Source organism: Schistocerca serialis, chromosome 1 (assembly GCF_023864345.2).
Source record: "Schistocerca serialis cubense isolate TAMUIC-IGC-003099 chromosome 1, iqSchSeri2.2, whole genome shotgun sequence".
Classification (NCBI taxonomy): Eukaryota; Metazoa; Arthropoda; class Insecta; order Orthoptera; family Acrididae; genus Schistocerca; species Schistocerca serialis.
This window is the reverse complement of record NC_064638.1, coordinates 180,023,070-180,040,078: the sequence shown is the minus strand read 5'-3', so window position 1 is coordinate 180,040,078 and position 17,009 is coordinate 180,023,070. Positions and strand designations below refer to the sequence as shown.

Below are 17,009 nucleotides of genomic sequence, written 5' to 3'. Positions count from 1 at the left end.
CTCGGCGATCACCAGTGGTGTACGGCCAGTGTAGGAGATCGCTCCCCACACCATGATGCCGGGTGTTGGCCCTGTGTGCCTCGGTCGTATGCAGTCCTGATTGTGGCGCTCACCTGCACGGCGCCAAACACGCATACGACCATCATTGCCACCAAGGCAGAAGCGACTCTCATCGCTGAAGACGACACGTCTCCATTCGTCCCTCCATTCACGCCTGTCGCGACACCACTGGAGGCGGGCTGCACGATGTTGGGGCGTGAGCGGAAGACGGCCTAATGGTGTGCGGGACCGTAGCCCAGCTTCATGGAGACGGTTGCGAATGGTCCTCGCCGATACCCCAGGAGCAACAGTGTCCCTAATTTGCTGGGAAGTGGCGGTGCGGTCCCCTACGGCACTGCGTAGGATCCTACGGTCTTGGCGTGCATCCATGCGTCGCTGCGGTCCGGTCCCAGGTCGACGGGCACGTGCACCTTCCGCCGACCACTGGCGACAACATCGATGTACTGTGGAGACCTCACGCCCCACGTGTTGAGCAATTAGGCGGTACGTCCACCCGGCCTCCCGCATGCCCACTATACGCCCTCGCTCAAAGTCCGTCAACTGCACATACGGTTCACATCCACGCTGTCGCGGCATGCTACCAGTGTTCAAGACTGCGATGGAGCTCCGTATGCCACGGCAAACTGGCTGACACTGACGGCGGCGGTGCACAAATGCTGCGCAGCTAGCGCCATTCGACGGCCAACACCGCGGTTCCTGGTGTGTCCGCTGTGCCGTGCGTGTGATCATTGCTTGTACAGCCCTCTCACAGTGGCCGGAGCAAGTATGGTGGGTCTGACACACCAGTGTCAATGTGTTCTTTTTTCCATTTCCAGGAGTGTACATTATGATGAACTGTACATTTTAATTTTTTTGTATATTGGTTAAATGGCATGACCTTAGTGGCAATCTGAATGACTCATATTTAAATAACAAAAATGCAAATACTAATAATCAATTTAAAATTTGTAAACAAAATATTTTTTATGTAATTCTAAATGCTTTTAAAGGTAAGATAACTGGAAGTCACTTTTCAAATTTTTTCCTTCTCTTTCCTGGAAACAGACAGATTTGCTTTGAAAGAAGTAATAGTCTGCAGGAGGAGAAACTAAATGATCTAAATAAAAACATTTATTCTCCAAAAATAACTTTAATACATACTGCATGTGCAATTACAATTCTTATACATTAATTACTTCATGTCTTTTGTCTCACATTCAACTATTTCATCATAAAGTTAGCATACTTTCTTCTAAAAATTGAAAAATAGCTTCACATTCTGCTTTGCTCAGAGCATTTTACAGTGCAAAAGTATATTTTATGCACAGTACTCCATCTGAAGGGAAGAGTTGTGACTGACCAATCATTACTACACAGAGTTTCACATAATTGATTATTACAGCCTTTCACAGCACAGCTCTTTAAATATTATACAATTACATTAAACATAGTCTGTACAAAATCACTACACAATTATTCACACGATCATCCCACATTTTCTTAAATCAACTCCCACAAATTTGGCAAAACTGCACCAAAGTATAGGCACTAGGCTGATAACCTAGTTTTTTCTCCCTAATGATGACGTAACACTTCACAAATAACTGTTAAAATATTAGCTGTCCAAAATTGTTATGAATCCTTAACAATGCAATTATACAGCCTCTGGCATTACGGCATTATCTCCTTTGCCCATGTATACCATCTGTTCTATCTTGCTCTTTCCTGTGCTGCCTTCCTTACTAGCAACCAGTTCATTATGTAGCTGTATGTTTCTGTCTTTCATTATTGGTGTTGATGGAATACTGTGCTGTTCCTGGAGTTTCTTATAGTCACCCAAGTACCCATGCCGTAAAATGGGTGTTTTGTATGCTTTCACTTTCCTGACAGCCTTTTTTGTAGCATTCTCTTGGCGAATACACAGAACAATGACAGCAAAAAGAATTATTATAATAAAGATGATAGCAAATGAAGTCGTAGTTGCCACAACTATGGTCCACGTACTTGGTTCATCAGAAATCTGATTAGAACTGATGTGGATTTCTCCTGCTGATGTATCTTCGATGTAACTATCAATTTTCTCATCATTATCACTAAATGACCAATTGTCTTTAACATCATCAACTGTTTCATAGTTTATGGTGGCAACTTCTTCTCCACAAAGTTGTTTGAGGAAGAAGTCCCAGGCATGTCGTGTATTTCCACCAAAGGTTATGATGTCATCATCAAACAGTTGCACGGATGGATCTGTTAGCTCAACAGACAGCAGTGGCATAATATCAGCTCGAGCCAAGTAATTTACAAGATTTTTCATCACGTGGCAATCTAGAGGGTTCTTGGAGACATCGATGATTTCCAGTGCTGGCATATGTTCAAGATCACTTTTGTTTAGGGAAGTGATCCTATTTCCAGAAAGGTACAGATGGCGCAAGCTTTTGAAAACTGATACACTGGTATCCGTCAGAGATGGGAATGTTGTCAGGTCACAGGAACTTAAGTCCAAATCCATGAGAGCATGGAGGTTTGAGAAGGCGAAAGGTGAGACAGCAAGGAGAGGATTGCCTTTTAAATATAGTTTTGTAATCCTTGAGTCAGCAGGGAAATTGTATTTTTCTATGAATGACAGCTGGTTGTCAGACAAATCCAGTATTTTCACATTACTTCCAATTGCACCATGTGGTAGGACCTTCAAATTGTTGCCTGCCAATTTCAGAATTGTGAGACGATTCATATTTCTGAGACTGAACACCTCTAATTTTTCTAGTCCACAGTGAGAAAGATCCAAAGTTTCTAGAGCTGAAAATTCACCTTCAAATCCACCTGGTGGTAATAATTTCATTGTAGGATTGTTTGATAAATCAAGATGAAGCAGTTCTACATTGTTTACAAATAAATTTTCTGGAAGTGGTCCCTCAAGAGAATTGTGTGAAAGATACAAAATTTGAAGATGGGTTAAAGGGGCAAATGCATTTACTTCAATCCTATTTATGGCATTTCCTTCAAGACTTAATTTCGTTAAATCTGGGAAGCCAGAAAACATGTCTCCTGTGATTTCACTGAACTTACATTCAGATAAATCAAGAGTTTCCAATTCTGGTATTGAGATATTACGTAATGATCTCAAAGGATTTTTTCTGATGTTTAGTGAGACCAGTTCACTCTCACTGAAAACTTCAGGGTCCAGCTCTCCAATTAGATTTTCAGATAAATCAAGCTCACTTAGTGAATAGATAGGTTTTAAAATATCTTTATGCAAAACTTTGATCCCATTGGATCCCAAATTAATGTAATCAAGATTTGGCATGCGAGTAAACATAGTAGGGAGAAGATTACCGAGACTACAGCCATAGAGATCAAGTTCTCTGAGGGAATCTATATTCAGAAAGTAATTTGCAAAAGGAGACTTTTCACTTTCCATCAGACGTAGCTGGTTGTATCTTAGTGAAAGAACTTCCAGCTGTGTGTTGTTGGCGAACATGTCAGGATGCAAGAGTATTAGGTCACTTCCACTTAAGTTGAGGTGCATCAGACCTGGTAGGTTTGAGAATGCATTCTCATGCACTCGTCGGAATGAGCTGTCAATGATGCGAAGATTCGTAACCTGTAACAATGAGATGGGAATGAATGAAGCACACATCAATTACATCCTCACTTATGAACTACTTTATTAATGTAAGGAATAAAAATAATAGATATGTGAACTGGCTAATGTAATAATTGTATTGAAAACAATAGCATCAGCTATGGAGAATAAAGAAAATAGACACCAAGCATGCAGGTGTCCACATTTACAGCATGATGCAACTATTCACTTTCAGCTTTAAATAATCCATAAATTGGAATTTAAGGCAGCGTTTGCCTTACAACACACTTATTTCTTGTTTTGCCACAGTTTGTGGTTGGTGAATATTTATTCACACTTCTGTGACATTTTCCAATACAATAAAGGCAGATAAAAGTAAGTGTAACTTCAGTTTTTGGCAAACAGTTAAGTTTTATGTAATTATTTACTTTAGTATAAAGAATGAAACAATAAATGACAACCAATACCTGGCTGACTGTTAAGTAAATGATGTATGGATCAGTCACTTTGATACAGATTAAAATCTAAGACTTTTCAATAATTTAGACATTAAAATCTAAGACCTGTCAATAATTGAGTCTTTCCCTCTTTTTCATTGTTACCAAACCTCAGAAGCAGAGGATTAGAAAATTCTAGCAATATTTTCTTCTCAGTGTACAGACCATGGTCTAATTAAATGTTTAGCACCAGTAAGTAGCTATTACAATTAAAACACACTATGAAGTCTTCTCACCAGAAGAAATCATGTGTCATAGGGACGCCTCCAACGCAAAGCCTGCTTAATGGTATTTCCTCCTACCTCAGTGACTGACTACATCATTGATTTCATCTACCATAGATCAATATTTTCTATTTCCATCTCGCCACCTTGCCCATTTCAGATTCATATCTGACCTTCCTCCTTAATGGTGAGGTAATTGCAGTTTTAGACTCACATGTTGTACTAACTGCACACATTTTTTGAAAATATTATAAAAGTAAAGTCAGGCACACAAGATTTTTGTTACCAAGTTATGATGAAAAAACTACTAGAGCAGTAAGACCATGCTATAGACTAGTCCAACCCTCCTTCATGATTTTAATGTCCACTTTATTTAAATATATAGCACAGTGTTTCGCTCATATAGCAAGTTTGTCCTTCTCAGAGTAGTTTAGGACGTTGTGCTACAGTCATAGGTGGCTTACCCATATATATATATAGGAAATGCTATGGGCCCTGTGCTATCAGGAATCCCACATCATACTGCCTATTATCTTTGGGAGGGAATGAACCATTAATAATTTTTGACTGAAAGTAGTAACACTGTTTGATATTGCGTGTGAATGATACTCCAGTAATTACAAAACACTCAAAATAATAGCTCACTGCCATAAATTTGGGTGTGTTACTAAATGACTGAAAGATACATTCAACATAATTCAATCTTATTAAACCAAATTTTGCATACTAACAATCAGCATGAGAGATTTATTTGCATGTTCTGTTCCCCTATACCCTGCTGTGCATTATTCCAAACTTGTGCCACAGTACTGTCAACAGCAATTATTTGCTATATATTATTCAGAAAGCTCACCTAAAATCATTTATTGATAGACCGTCACATCAAATGCTGAAATTTTACTGCTTCATGTGGAACTATGTAGTACGGTGCTGAAGTCTGTCATATCCAAATCTCTAAACATTAGACTATTTGCAGGACATAAAAAAATTTTTTCCTTCCTTTCTTTCTTTCTTTCTGTTTCATATGTATATTTGTCCTGTGTTTAATATCATAGAGGGAAACATTCCACGCAGGAAAAATATATTTAAAAACAAAGATGCTGTGACTTACCATACGAAAGCACTGGCAGGTCGATAGAAACACAAACAGACACATACATACACACAAAATTCAAGCTTTTGCAACAAACTGTTGCCTCATCAGGAAAGAGGGAAGGAGAGGGAAAGACGAAAGGAAGTGGGTTTTAAGGGAGAGGGTAAGGAGTCATTCCAATCCCGGGAGCGGAAAGACTTATCTTAGGGGGAAAAAAGGATGGGTATACACTCGCACACACACACATATCCATCCACACATATACAGACACAAGCAGTCATATTTTTCAAATGTCTGCTTGTGTCTGTATATGTGTGGATCTATATGTGTGTTTGTGCGAGTGTATACCCGTCCTTTTTTCCCCCTAAGGTAAGTCTTTCCGCTCCCGGGATTGGAATGACTCCTTACCCTCTCCCTTAAAACCCACTTCCTTTCGTCTTTCCCTCTCCTTCCCTCTTTCCTGATGAGGCAACAGTTTGTTGCGAAAGCTAGAATTTTGTGTGTATGTATGTGTCTGTTTGTGTTTCTATCGACCTGCCAGCGCTTTCGTATGGTAAGTCACATCATCTTTGTTTTTAAATATATTTGTCCTGTGTTTGTTAGAGATAATATGTTTTTGAAATTAATGTTTTTTTTTCATGAGTAAATACATTTCTTTTGTTTATTGAATAGATAAAATGTTTTGGTTCTTTGCCCATCCTTCGCTGAAAATGTTTATTGTGATTAAAATAGTTTGTACAATGAAAAATATGTTGAGATACTATACACATAGAGTGAGAGTGATCTGGGAGTACCGACAGTGATGGTCGAACAGTGTGTAGAGAGAGTCTGTGTTAGAAGGAGGTGGTGTGAACACGTATGATTTGATGTCTGTGTTTGTTTTCTTGCAAATTGGTGCAAACAGAACTGGTTAATGATGATATATGTTGCTGTTCTTTCTGTACTGGATTCTGAAAATCTTTATTGTGGACAGAGAAGTTGGTCTGTGTAAAACAGCCAACTGAACTGGGTCATGTAACGACGACAATACAGCCGAGCACGGATGACATTGTAGTTACAGGTTTTGAGGTGAACTGTGTTCGCTTTGACTGTATCGCGTGCACTTTGCAAGTTTCAGAACTTTAATGTGTGTTCGCATTGTGGCTGAGAACAGAGTAAATAACTATTAACTGTGCCACAGGCATGTTAGAAACTGTGTATCATGAAAATGCTGATTCCTGCTGAGCGTGGTGATTTCATGTAACTAATGAACTATAATTACATGATCAGAAAACTTTAAAACTGTGTAATGGACAGTGTTGCTGCAAATATCGTGAAATCACATGCACACGCCAGTCTGAGTGTAGGTAACAACAACAATGACATACAGTCTGCCAGTGGCCTATAATACACCACTGACATCAACTCGGCTGCATGGAGTTCATTTGCCACATGAGAAGATCATCAGCAGTCTTTATTCAATCAACAGAGCTGATCCAACACGCTTCCTCCACTGACGAGCTGCTGTAACATCATCTTCAGCATCATAACATACTACCATCATCTCAACATATCTGCAATGAAAAGATAAGATGCAATGCTTTGCGCTCTCTCTATTGAAAAACTAAACAGTAGTTCAACAGATGAACTTGTAAATTCATTTGTTTCCATTTAAAACCATAAATTTGTTTAACTTTGCCTATGGTAGTAAAACAACTTTCATTGAACTGTTAGCTTTCATTGTAGGTATTGTTGACCTGCCATTATTTATAAGCAGTTTTCTTTCACTTAAACTGCATTTCATTTTTAGTTAATGCTGCTGCATTTGCATGTATGTTTGTGTGCCTTTTGGAGGGAAGTGTTATAAAAGTGAGTGTAGTATTAATCCAAAGTGAGTAGGCAAAGTTCATTGTGTGATACATTCACGCACATAAATCGCAGTGTCCGCCATGAGTTTGTGGGCACCGACCAATAGGATTAAGGCTACTTCTTCACTATTGGTGCAAGCTTTGCGCTGAGGGTAAATTTGAATGTGACAGCTGTCAGACAACACAGGCTATGTTTGCTTCATACTCAGTCATGTTACCATACTATCATGAGTAGAAACATCAATTTTTGATGATCATAAGGGATGAGTGTAGAGATGTAAAGCCTAAACCTTCAGCATTTATGGGATTATTAATGGAGTTGTGTGGGATTTACACATTTAGGAGAATAGTTCATTGAGGGATGTTTTGTTCCACACAATTCAGAAGTAAAATGGGTTCTTTTGGGGTGATATAATTAGATACATTCTCAATAGTGTTATTTTCACAAGACTTTGTATAAACACACGGTCTGTAATCTCACAAAACACAACCACTGGGAATCGTTTTCTTCACAACATACACATTATTTTTTAATGTGAGGTGCAATAAAGAATATGATTTCAAGACAAATGAAAACCTGCATTGGCAGGCAAATGCAAGTTCTGTTGCCACTAATTCGAGTAATGATAAACATCTTAGTGAAAACAAGAGTAAGAACTCCCTGGTCACTTTGCCAGTTTGAGTGTATATGCTACCAAAGTACTTGGTGGATGAAATACCATATTTCAGTTTTATGGCAGAGGGACATGTTATTTGTAACTGGTAACTTTTTTCTTACTGTGCGAGTGAGGTTGATGAGAGTCAAGAATGATTTGTACCTTGAGTAATATTGATTATATTCCTCAGATCATGATCCAAAGATCAATGTGCACACTATCTCTTATACTTAAATTAGTAAAATAAATTTTATTAGACTTTGCCTTCACATAATAATACAATACAAAAAATAATTTTCATGTAAATTTTGTCTCCTTGTCTATGATTCAAAATGGAGTTTACATACTCTGAAGGAAAAGTATTCAACAGACTCCTGTCTAACAAAAAGCAAGAAAATGGGAGTTCCTATAAGTTCAGAAGAAAATTAAAAACATGCCTCATTAGCCACTCATTTCACAAAATATGTGAATAGCTGGATTCAGGGACTGAAAAGTTCTATCAGCTACATGGCAAATAGCAGTGTTCACTGTAAAGCTGCACAATAAGTAGTAAAGTACTGTAAATAGGACTCAGTATTTACAGATGTAAGTAAATACACTGGTGTGCAAAACTTAAGGATGAAAGTAACTTTCACATCATGTGTCACTGCCAGGCGACAGAGTGATGAAACGTGTGCCATGCATAGAAAGAACTATTACAGTACAGTGCAGAAGATAACTGAAAGAAATATACAATTAAATTAACAGAAATGTCACTTTTATTCAAAGATAGTAATTACACTGAGGTCACCACACGTTATGATGGTCCCCTGGACTTTATAAAAGGTGGGGCATGGACCTTAATAGGGTGTGTGAACCTCACTCACAGCAATGCATGCTGTGCAACATGCTCCCACGCTGGCTGCAAGGTCGGTAAGGAGTTCTTGTGGTAGGGCATTCCATTCCTCCGCCATTGTGGCTGACTACTGCAGGACTGTCCATTGGTGCATTTGGCAGTCATTAGTGCATGTGGCCATGCTGCAATATGTCTCCTCAATGCATGGGATTTAAGTCAGGGGAACAGGCATGCCAATCCATTTGCCAAATATCCTCTCATTCTAAGTGCTGCTCCACCTGCTCTGTTTGATGCGGTCACACATTGTCATCTATAAAAATTACACTAGGGTGGACTGCATACCTGGAAAGACACACACGGGGAAGGAGTACAGCGCCACAATAATACTGACAGGTGAGCGTACCATGTTCAAAGATATGCAGTGGTGTCCAAAGCATGGGGACTGGACCAACTAATATTGGAGTCAGGTGCTCTTCTCAGATAATTGCTCATTAAGTTGAATAGTGGTGTGCACCTTTCCAGGGGCTCATTTGGTCCTGAATTCATTTTTATGGATGTCAGTGCAGGACTGCACGGAACAGTGCAGATTGAGGAGTTCTTGGAACAAGAGGCTATTTTGTGAATGGACTGACCTGCCCATTCCCATGAATTAAACTGGACTGAGCACATGTGGAATGCATTGAGGAGACATGCTGTAGACCATACACATGCACCAACAATGATACAGCATCTGTCAACCACTCTGGTGGAGGAATGGAATGCCCTACAACAACAATTCCTTACCAGTCTTGTGGACAGTAATGTTGTACAACACGTATTGCTATCAATGAGGATCACTCCCTACTAAGAACCATGGCCCATCTTTTGTAATGTTCAGGCAATCAACATAATTTAATCAGTGTAATTATTGTCTATGAATATATAAGGGGTTTAGAAATTCCTATCATAAACTTCAAGGACCTGTAGAGAGAAGTGAGTAGATAATATTTTGAAATGGAACCTATGTCCAGAAATATACAATTTTTGTGACCACTTTTACAAGTAATTGATTAGGTGTGACTGATTACATGTGAATTTTGCTTTCTCAGTGTCTGGGGGGCATGTTCCCAGTGCCTCCGTCCTACCTGCAGCAGTGTGCTTGTGCCCCTGTCATGTTTGCAGCAGGTAAGTGCCACATTTCTTTTTATTTATTTATTTTTTTCATGTGATACGGTACAATACAGCATTACTGGTCTTTCATGGTCTCTAACTGTGTTGGTGAGGCAGTAAATTTAACCACAGGGCAGTGACGCTGTGTCACTGCAATATACTTGGGAGTCCCATACCACCCTCCAACAGTGACAGTCCTACATCAGTCAGGCATAAAAACTTAGTCTGACATGGGCAGGTAGGGTGGGAAAGTAGTGGATGTAGAATGGGGGACTGGTGCTGCCAAAGGATGCATCCGTGGTTGGTGTGCCAGGCCTATCGTTAGCCGTGGTTGGAATCCGATTCCTCTAGGATGGTTAGAGGAACCGGATGTTGATGCCAGCAGTGTGGAAGTGTAGCCCATGGACAGTGTCTCGCAGGGCAGCCACTTTCTCATAGAGCCGCCGCGCATTCTTGCGTATGGTCATCTTGAGGGAGACGATATCTGCTTACTCACAGAGAGTCACAATGCTCGAGAGTGGCGGGATGTGCAGATTCCACCTGAGAACCTTGTTCTGCAGGCGCTGCAATGTCCGCATCCTGGTGACACTAATTGTGACCCATGCAGTGGAGCCATACATGAGAGCAGGCAGGATAACTGCTCGGTAGATGCGAAGCTTGGTATGCAGGTTAAGTTACCTACCGCGGAAGAGGGGATACAAAGCCCTGGTCAGCTTTTGCCCCTTGTTGGTGACATACTCCGTATGACAGTGGAATAGCAGCTTGTAGTCCATCCGGACCCTGAAACAGGTGGTCGTCGGGGGCCATGGCACCTGCATGCTTGCAATCAAAATATTGCGGCAGAGGATTAGGTGCTGTTTCATGAAATAGACAGCCAAAGTTTTGGTGGCATTAAGAGCTATTTTGTTTGTCTAGTGACAAGTGATGTTGGCGTCCACCTATCGCAGGAGGTGGATGACAACAGCACCCGTGATATGACCAGTGGTATACAGTGCTGTGTCATCAGCATATTGTGCCAGGTGGCACTCGGGGATGTTGGGAATATTGGTCACATAGATATTAAGAAGAATGGGAGACAGCACCGCCGGCCGGTGTGGCTGAGCGGTTCTATGCACTTCAGTCTGGAACCGCGCGACCGTTACAGTCACAGCTTCGAATCCTGCCTCGGGCATGGATGTGTGTGATGTCCTTAGGTTAGTTAGGTTTAAGTAGTAATAAGTTCTAGGAGACTGATGACCTCAGATGTTAAGTCCCATAGTGCTTAGAGCCATTTGAACCATTTGGAGACAGCACCGATCCTTGTGGAGTGCCCGCTGACAATGGGGCAAATGCCGGAACACATTCCCAACCGAGCCACTAGGAAAGTCCTACTACAGTGGAAGTCATCCACATTCTTGACATAGATATCCAGTATAGGGGCCTGTGTCAGCATCTTGTGCACTAGGTTGTTATGCCAGATCTTATCATAGGCATTCTGCAAGTCCAGAAAAATGGCAGCTGTCAACTTGGTGGTGTTGAAGCCTATGCTGAAGTATTCAGTGATTTGAAGAACCTGAAGTTCGGCAGAGACATGCGAAGTAAATCCAAACTGTTCAGGTCAGATCGTTGCAGCCAGAGGTTGAGAAAGTCATTGGAGGGTCACAGATTCAAGGACCTTTGCCATGGTATTTAACAGGCTGATGGGCCTGTTGGTGGGAACAGTAGGGCCCTTGAACCGCTTGGGGATCGCAATGAGCTTCACTTGCTTCCACTGAGGGGGGAAAAGGCCAGACATAAGACAACTATTTAAAATCTCAGTGAACAAGATTAGAGGCATGCGTGGTAGGTGGCAAAGAAGTTCATTTAAAATTCTGTCCAAAACAGTGGCTGCCTGGCCACGTTTCTGAACTTCTGCCATGGACATCAGGTGGAGAGGCAGACAGAGGTGGATGGTTGTGAAAAGTGGCAACAGCTGTCAGGACATTGTGTTCATCTTGTAGTTCGTCCGGAGAAAGTTCCTGAACAAGGGGGTGGTTTTGGGCCTTGAACGCATCTACCAGCATTTCCACAATTTGGAGGTTATCATACGACAAGCCCGCTGCTGTGTGAATAGGATGGGCAGTCGGTGGCACAGAACATCACAGGGTGTGAATGATAGCCCAGCCAGACTTATGGTGCAGGAGGAAAGTGGACATCCTATCCTCCCATTGTATGGACCTCCAGTCGGTGAGCCGGTGCCAGAATTCGCTCTGGAGGCGCCTCATTTCACATTTGTCCCAAGGATCATGGAACTGCTTCCACTGCCGGTGGTAGCAGTTGTTTTCTACCTTCAGCTCCCGTAGCAGGGGAGGCAAATCATTCAGGGGGGTTAAGGCCCAAGGGACAGTGAAGGTGGAGAGCTTCACTGCTTTCTGTATTTTGGCGGGAAGGTAATCCACAGCATGGACTATGTTGGCCTGTGTTAAGTCGACGTCATGCCAAGTGGTGTTATTAAGTACCATGGCAAACTGTCCCAATCAGTGAGGGTCACAGTGGAATGAACATCAAATGAAAGAGCAGCATCGGTAAGGTGTAGGAGTACTGGGTCACAGTCAGAGGCCAGTTCATGGAGATCTGACAGTGAAAAAACTGAGTGGTGATGTTTTTGAACAGGGCCACATCCAGAACATCTGACTGGCAGTTGGAATAGACTGATATATGGGTAGGTTCATGGTGGCCATAGACTGACAGTGCTAAAGCATCCTCCAGGTCAAGGAGGAGTCGGCCTTGTCAATGTGCAAAGGTCCGCTTCAAGCAGTGGCTTGTTTGGGCTCAAGTACACTGCTGGAAAGGTAATGGCACCAAGGCGTATGGAGATAGTAACTGCTGTGGCGTCTATGTGTTCCATTGGTTGGAGAGTCTCTTAGGTATGGACAAGAACTTTGTTGAGGAACACAACTGTGCCTCCACCATGGCAGTCAAGGCAGTCAGAGTGGTAATACGCCATGCTGCGAAGGCAAAAATTGTCTACCAGTTTGAGATGTGTTTCTGTGACCAGTAAAATATCCACACAATGGTCATCGAGGAAGGCGTTCAGTTCTGTCTTCATCCGTTTAATGCCATTGGCATTAAAAATGCAAGTGACAAGATCCTGAGGGGGCTGGTGGGGTTGTCATGGTTGATTCACCATTACAACAATATGTGACTAAGCCCTTCCACTAGGGCAACAACGTTGGAGAGACCGTCCTCTGACTAACAGATTTTGTGTGCAGTGTCATGAATAACAGCCTGGATGTGGGATTTCATGAAGAAGGAGATGACCTGGAGGGGGGCCAGTGTAGAAGGAGGCAGAGTGGGGGTAGGGTCAGACAGCTATGATACAGCCACAGGTGGACTGGTAGGGGCTGCAGCTGGCTCCTGTAGTTGGTGAGCAGTGGAACCCATCATGGAAGATGGACAATGAGAAGGAGACTGGGCTGCAGCAGCAAAGGATGTCGTGGGAGTCTGGGCAGAAGGGGGCACATGTGCCTCAAAACGACTGGTGCCTGAGAGGCTGGTACCACAGTAGCTGCTGAGGAAGGCGCACCAAGCTGACCCCGCAAAACAGGACAGTTGACAGTGTCCCGTTGCGGTGGGGGAGGTTGATTTGTCTTTGGCTTCCTTTTGGGATGATATGAAGACTTCAGTGCCTTCTGGTAAACAGGGCACCCCCTCCAGGATGCCATGTGATGGGGATCATGGGTCATGCCCAAACACAGGGCACATGTAGGTTTCTCCGAGGCGGGGAGCATGCAGTTCTCCACGAAATGTGGGCTGGCCCACTTAACACACCGCAATGGCAGGGAGCAGTAATTTCCAATATGTCATAGATGTTGGCATTTGCCACAGATGACGAATCTGTTTTGACACTCATTTGATACAATCCAGACCTTTGTGTACAGAAGGTACCGGGTTTGATAAAGCCACTCTATGTCCTCCCTCCAGGAAAGGGAGACGACATGGGTACTGCAGGGGATCAACACCCGGGTCTCAGGATCTCTCTAGCTATACTAGTGGACCAAAGGGTCCTTGAAACGGAGCCGAAGCAGTTCCTCCCTGGCCTCCTTTGCCGTAACCTGTGGTGGCAACTACTTGGTGACGATTTTGGTTTGGCGATTTCCCAATGTCTGATGGGTAAAGTAAGGCATTGACCTTGATTTGACAAATTTGAGAATGATAAGATAGTCGTCCCTACTTTTGTGCAGGTATTTCACATGATCTTTTTGGTAAACAGCCCACAATTGGCCGAAGATGAGCCGCTGGAGCTCAGTGTTAAGTTTTGTATAAATAGTGTCTTTATACACCACAATGGGGTATCTTTTTTCAGAGGGCTTGACGGGGTCTCTTGAAAAGGAGGGTTGGGAGCAGGAGCCATTTCCTGACCCACAGAACCATCCAGTGCAACGTCCCCCGGGAGGGAGATATCGGACCTTGATCCGCTGTCACCATGGCCCGCTTGGGCAGAGGAGCATCTTGAGCAACGGCCAGACAACTTTCCAAGTGGGTCAGGGTGCCCAGAAGACTCGCCACAGTGGTGGGACAATGTAGGAAGATGTGACGTAGCATGTGAAAGTTGCTGGATTTGGACGGGTTATTCCTGTAACTGAAATATCAGATCTGAAGATGGTTCTGAATGAACTGAAACCGGTCATATGAATAATAAAAAAAATTTGCAATCAAGATAGATTTTAAGTAACATTATAATGTAGGAAGAGGTGCACTCATAGGTACAGCCAGGTGGTTGTCAGACACAGCTGAGGCAGTCACCACCTCACTATGAGAAAGATCAATTACTAAGCAGTCAGGTGAGTAGTCAGACAATGATGTCATGGATGAATGGTCCCTGTGATGGGATGGTGGACAGTCATCATGGTGATAGGTTTCAGTGCCGGTGATATCCACAGACAATTTGTGGCAATTGGCGCGATTCAAATGATCCTTTGCCTACTGCGAGTTGGGCGGAACATCAGGCGCGACTGGAAGCCAGGGTGAGCAGCATTTCCAAAATGATTCACCACAAGGGGTGGCAGTGGAAGTGTTGGAGAGCCACAGAGGATGCTCTTCAGGCTCATCCATGGTAGACAGGGATCAGCCTGATGTAGCCAGGGGTCCAGCAAGGGAGAACTATGCACACCACAAACTTCCCAACTAATCTGGGGCAAAAAACTATGAACTACCAATGCTGGAAAGGCGGGTAAACAATGGCGATATACGGTGAAAAGTACAATGATACGACACAGAAACACAATTGTACAAGAAAACACTTTTGGGGATCCAACCTGTAGTGCGAAGTGCCACAACAACAACAAAGTAATAACTATCATAATTTTCCTATTATGCATGCAATAATAAGCATGTATAAAGAGGATTGTGAGAATTAAATACATGTTTTAGTTTTTAAGAAAGTACAGTTTTGTAATCTTTACTGTTCTTAAAGGCCACTCACAAAAGCAGTTGATTTTAAATATGAAAAGTGACTTATTTACACTCTGTTACATGGTTCGGATCTAAGAGCCATCTAGTGGCTGCAACATATTATACAAATGTTATCCTTGCTATAATACTTGTCAGTTGTACCTTATATACCATTTAAAGTGGATTTGCACTGTTTAGAATATGTCCAGCATTTGTAAACAGATGTGCCATTGTGAACCATCTTCGTGTGATGTAACAAACATCTATGAGCAATATGTATATGGACATGGACTTTTGCCAAGATGCTTTATGTTTTTAAATATTTAAGGTTTAAATAAACCTTTTATGATGCGCTGACTTTTATTAACTTGGCATTTTGGTGTGAGGTTCAGCATAAAATAAACACATTTTACAACAAATGATTTTTAAAGTATGTAAATGTACAGGTCCACTTCCTGCTTTTGTAATGCCAAACTAAAACTGTTATATCAAATGTTACATCTTAACTTATGAGGCATATTACATGTGTATACACTTTCTTACAGACCTGAAGATTACATCAAAGTCTGTTGAAACTGGTAGTCTTAAATAAAGAAATATTTTATGCAGTATTGGCTATTGAATCATTTTTATCAATTAAAACAGATCACCCTTCAGTAGTCTCAACATGAGAAAATTCAGTCACCTGCTGCAGTCCCATCCTCTTGAAGGTGTCATGGTCGAGCACTATGCCATGTTCCTTGGGGACGCCACTGACGTGAAGATGGCGCACCTCGGCAGCAAACACTTGCCTTGCTGGGTCTAACTTGGTGCAGCGTGCCACCATCTCGGAGAGTCCAGCTCGCCGTGTGCACACACAATCCTCTGGGCATGACGACAGTGGGTCTGCCGCCAGCGCCAACCCTACCAACAGCAGCAGATACAACTGCCGCATCTGCAAAGGAAAATACCGAGTACAATTAAGTTTTGCAACAGAGGAAATGCTACCAATATAGTAATGCTATGTAATAGTAATTCACCTTCATCAACAGGAAACTAAAACACTTCACTTAAAAATACATAGTGATAACAGCTGATGTTTTTAATATTTTAAACATCTGTTCCACTGATAATGTTGCTGAAGCTGTACAGCCATTTTGTAGGAACAAAACAATGCTATGAATCATGAATATCAGTAAAAAAACTAGATTAGAAAAATACTCCAGATTTGGAGTCTAAACTACATTTTACTGGATCATCTTTTGATGCCATTTCAGACCTAATACCAGTTACACAAACAACCCATGCGAATGACCTAATTAAGACACTTTCTTAACATGAGAAAGAAGTTATGATATGTAGAACAAGTGAGAACAACAAACAGAAGAAAGTTATGACTTGTAGCAAAAGCAAGCTCAATAAACTTCTGAGCTTTGATACATGGGCATGCTAGAAAATAATGGTTCCAAATTTTTATAGAAAAGCTCTTAAAGCTTATTAAATACAACAAACTTTATCAACATTCCACATGTCTACATATTTGCAGCCCTCTGTCACCAGAGGGCTCCATATTGTAGCATTTAACATGGAGGTATGTAGCCTAACTATGTCAGTGCATGAGGAACAGAGTGCTTTCATTAAGTTTTGAATTCAATGAATTTGTCCATACAGAGCACCCTCTCATAAATAAATATG

The 17,009-nt window shown here is 42.0% G+C and overlaps 1 protein-coding gene across 2 annotated transcripts in view; it reads right to left on the bottom strand.

The window, feature by feature from the left end:
• Positions 1–1,169: 1,169 nt before the first annotated feature.
• The window catches only part of LOC126465188 (leucine-rich repeat-containing protein 15-like), a 167,760-nt gene continuing 151,920 nt past the window's right edge, over positions 1,170–17,009 (bottom strand). For both annotated transcript variants that reach the window (XM_050096288.1, XM_050096289.1), the window contains exons 2-3: positions 16,021–16,269; positions 1,170–3,640 (exon numbers count right to left, since the gene is read on the bottom strand). In XM_050096288.1, the coding sequence (XP_049952245.1) occupies positions 1,694–3,640; positions 16,021–16,269 (2,196 nt within the window). In that variant the 3' untranslated portion in view covers positions 1,170–1,693. The remainder of the gene's footprint in view (positions 3,641–16,020; positions 16,270–17,009) is intronic.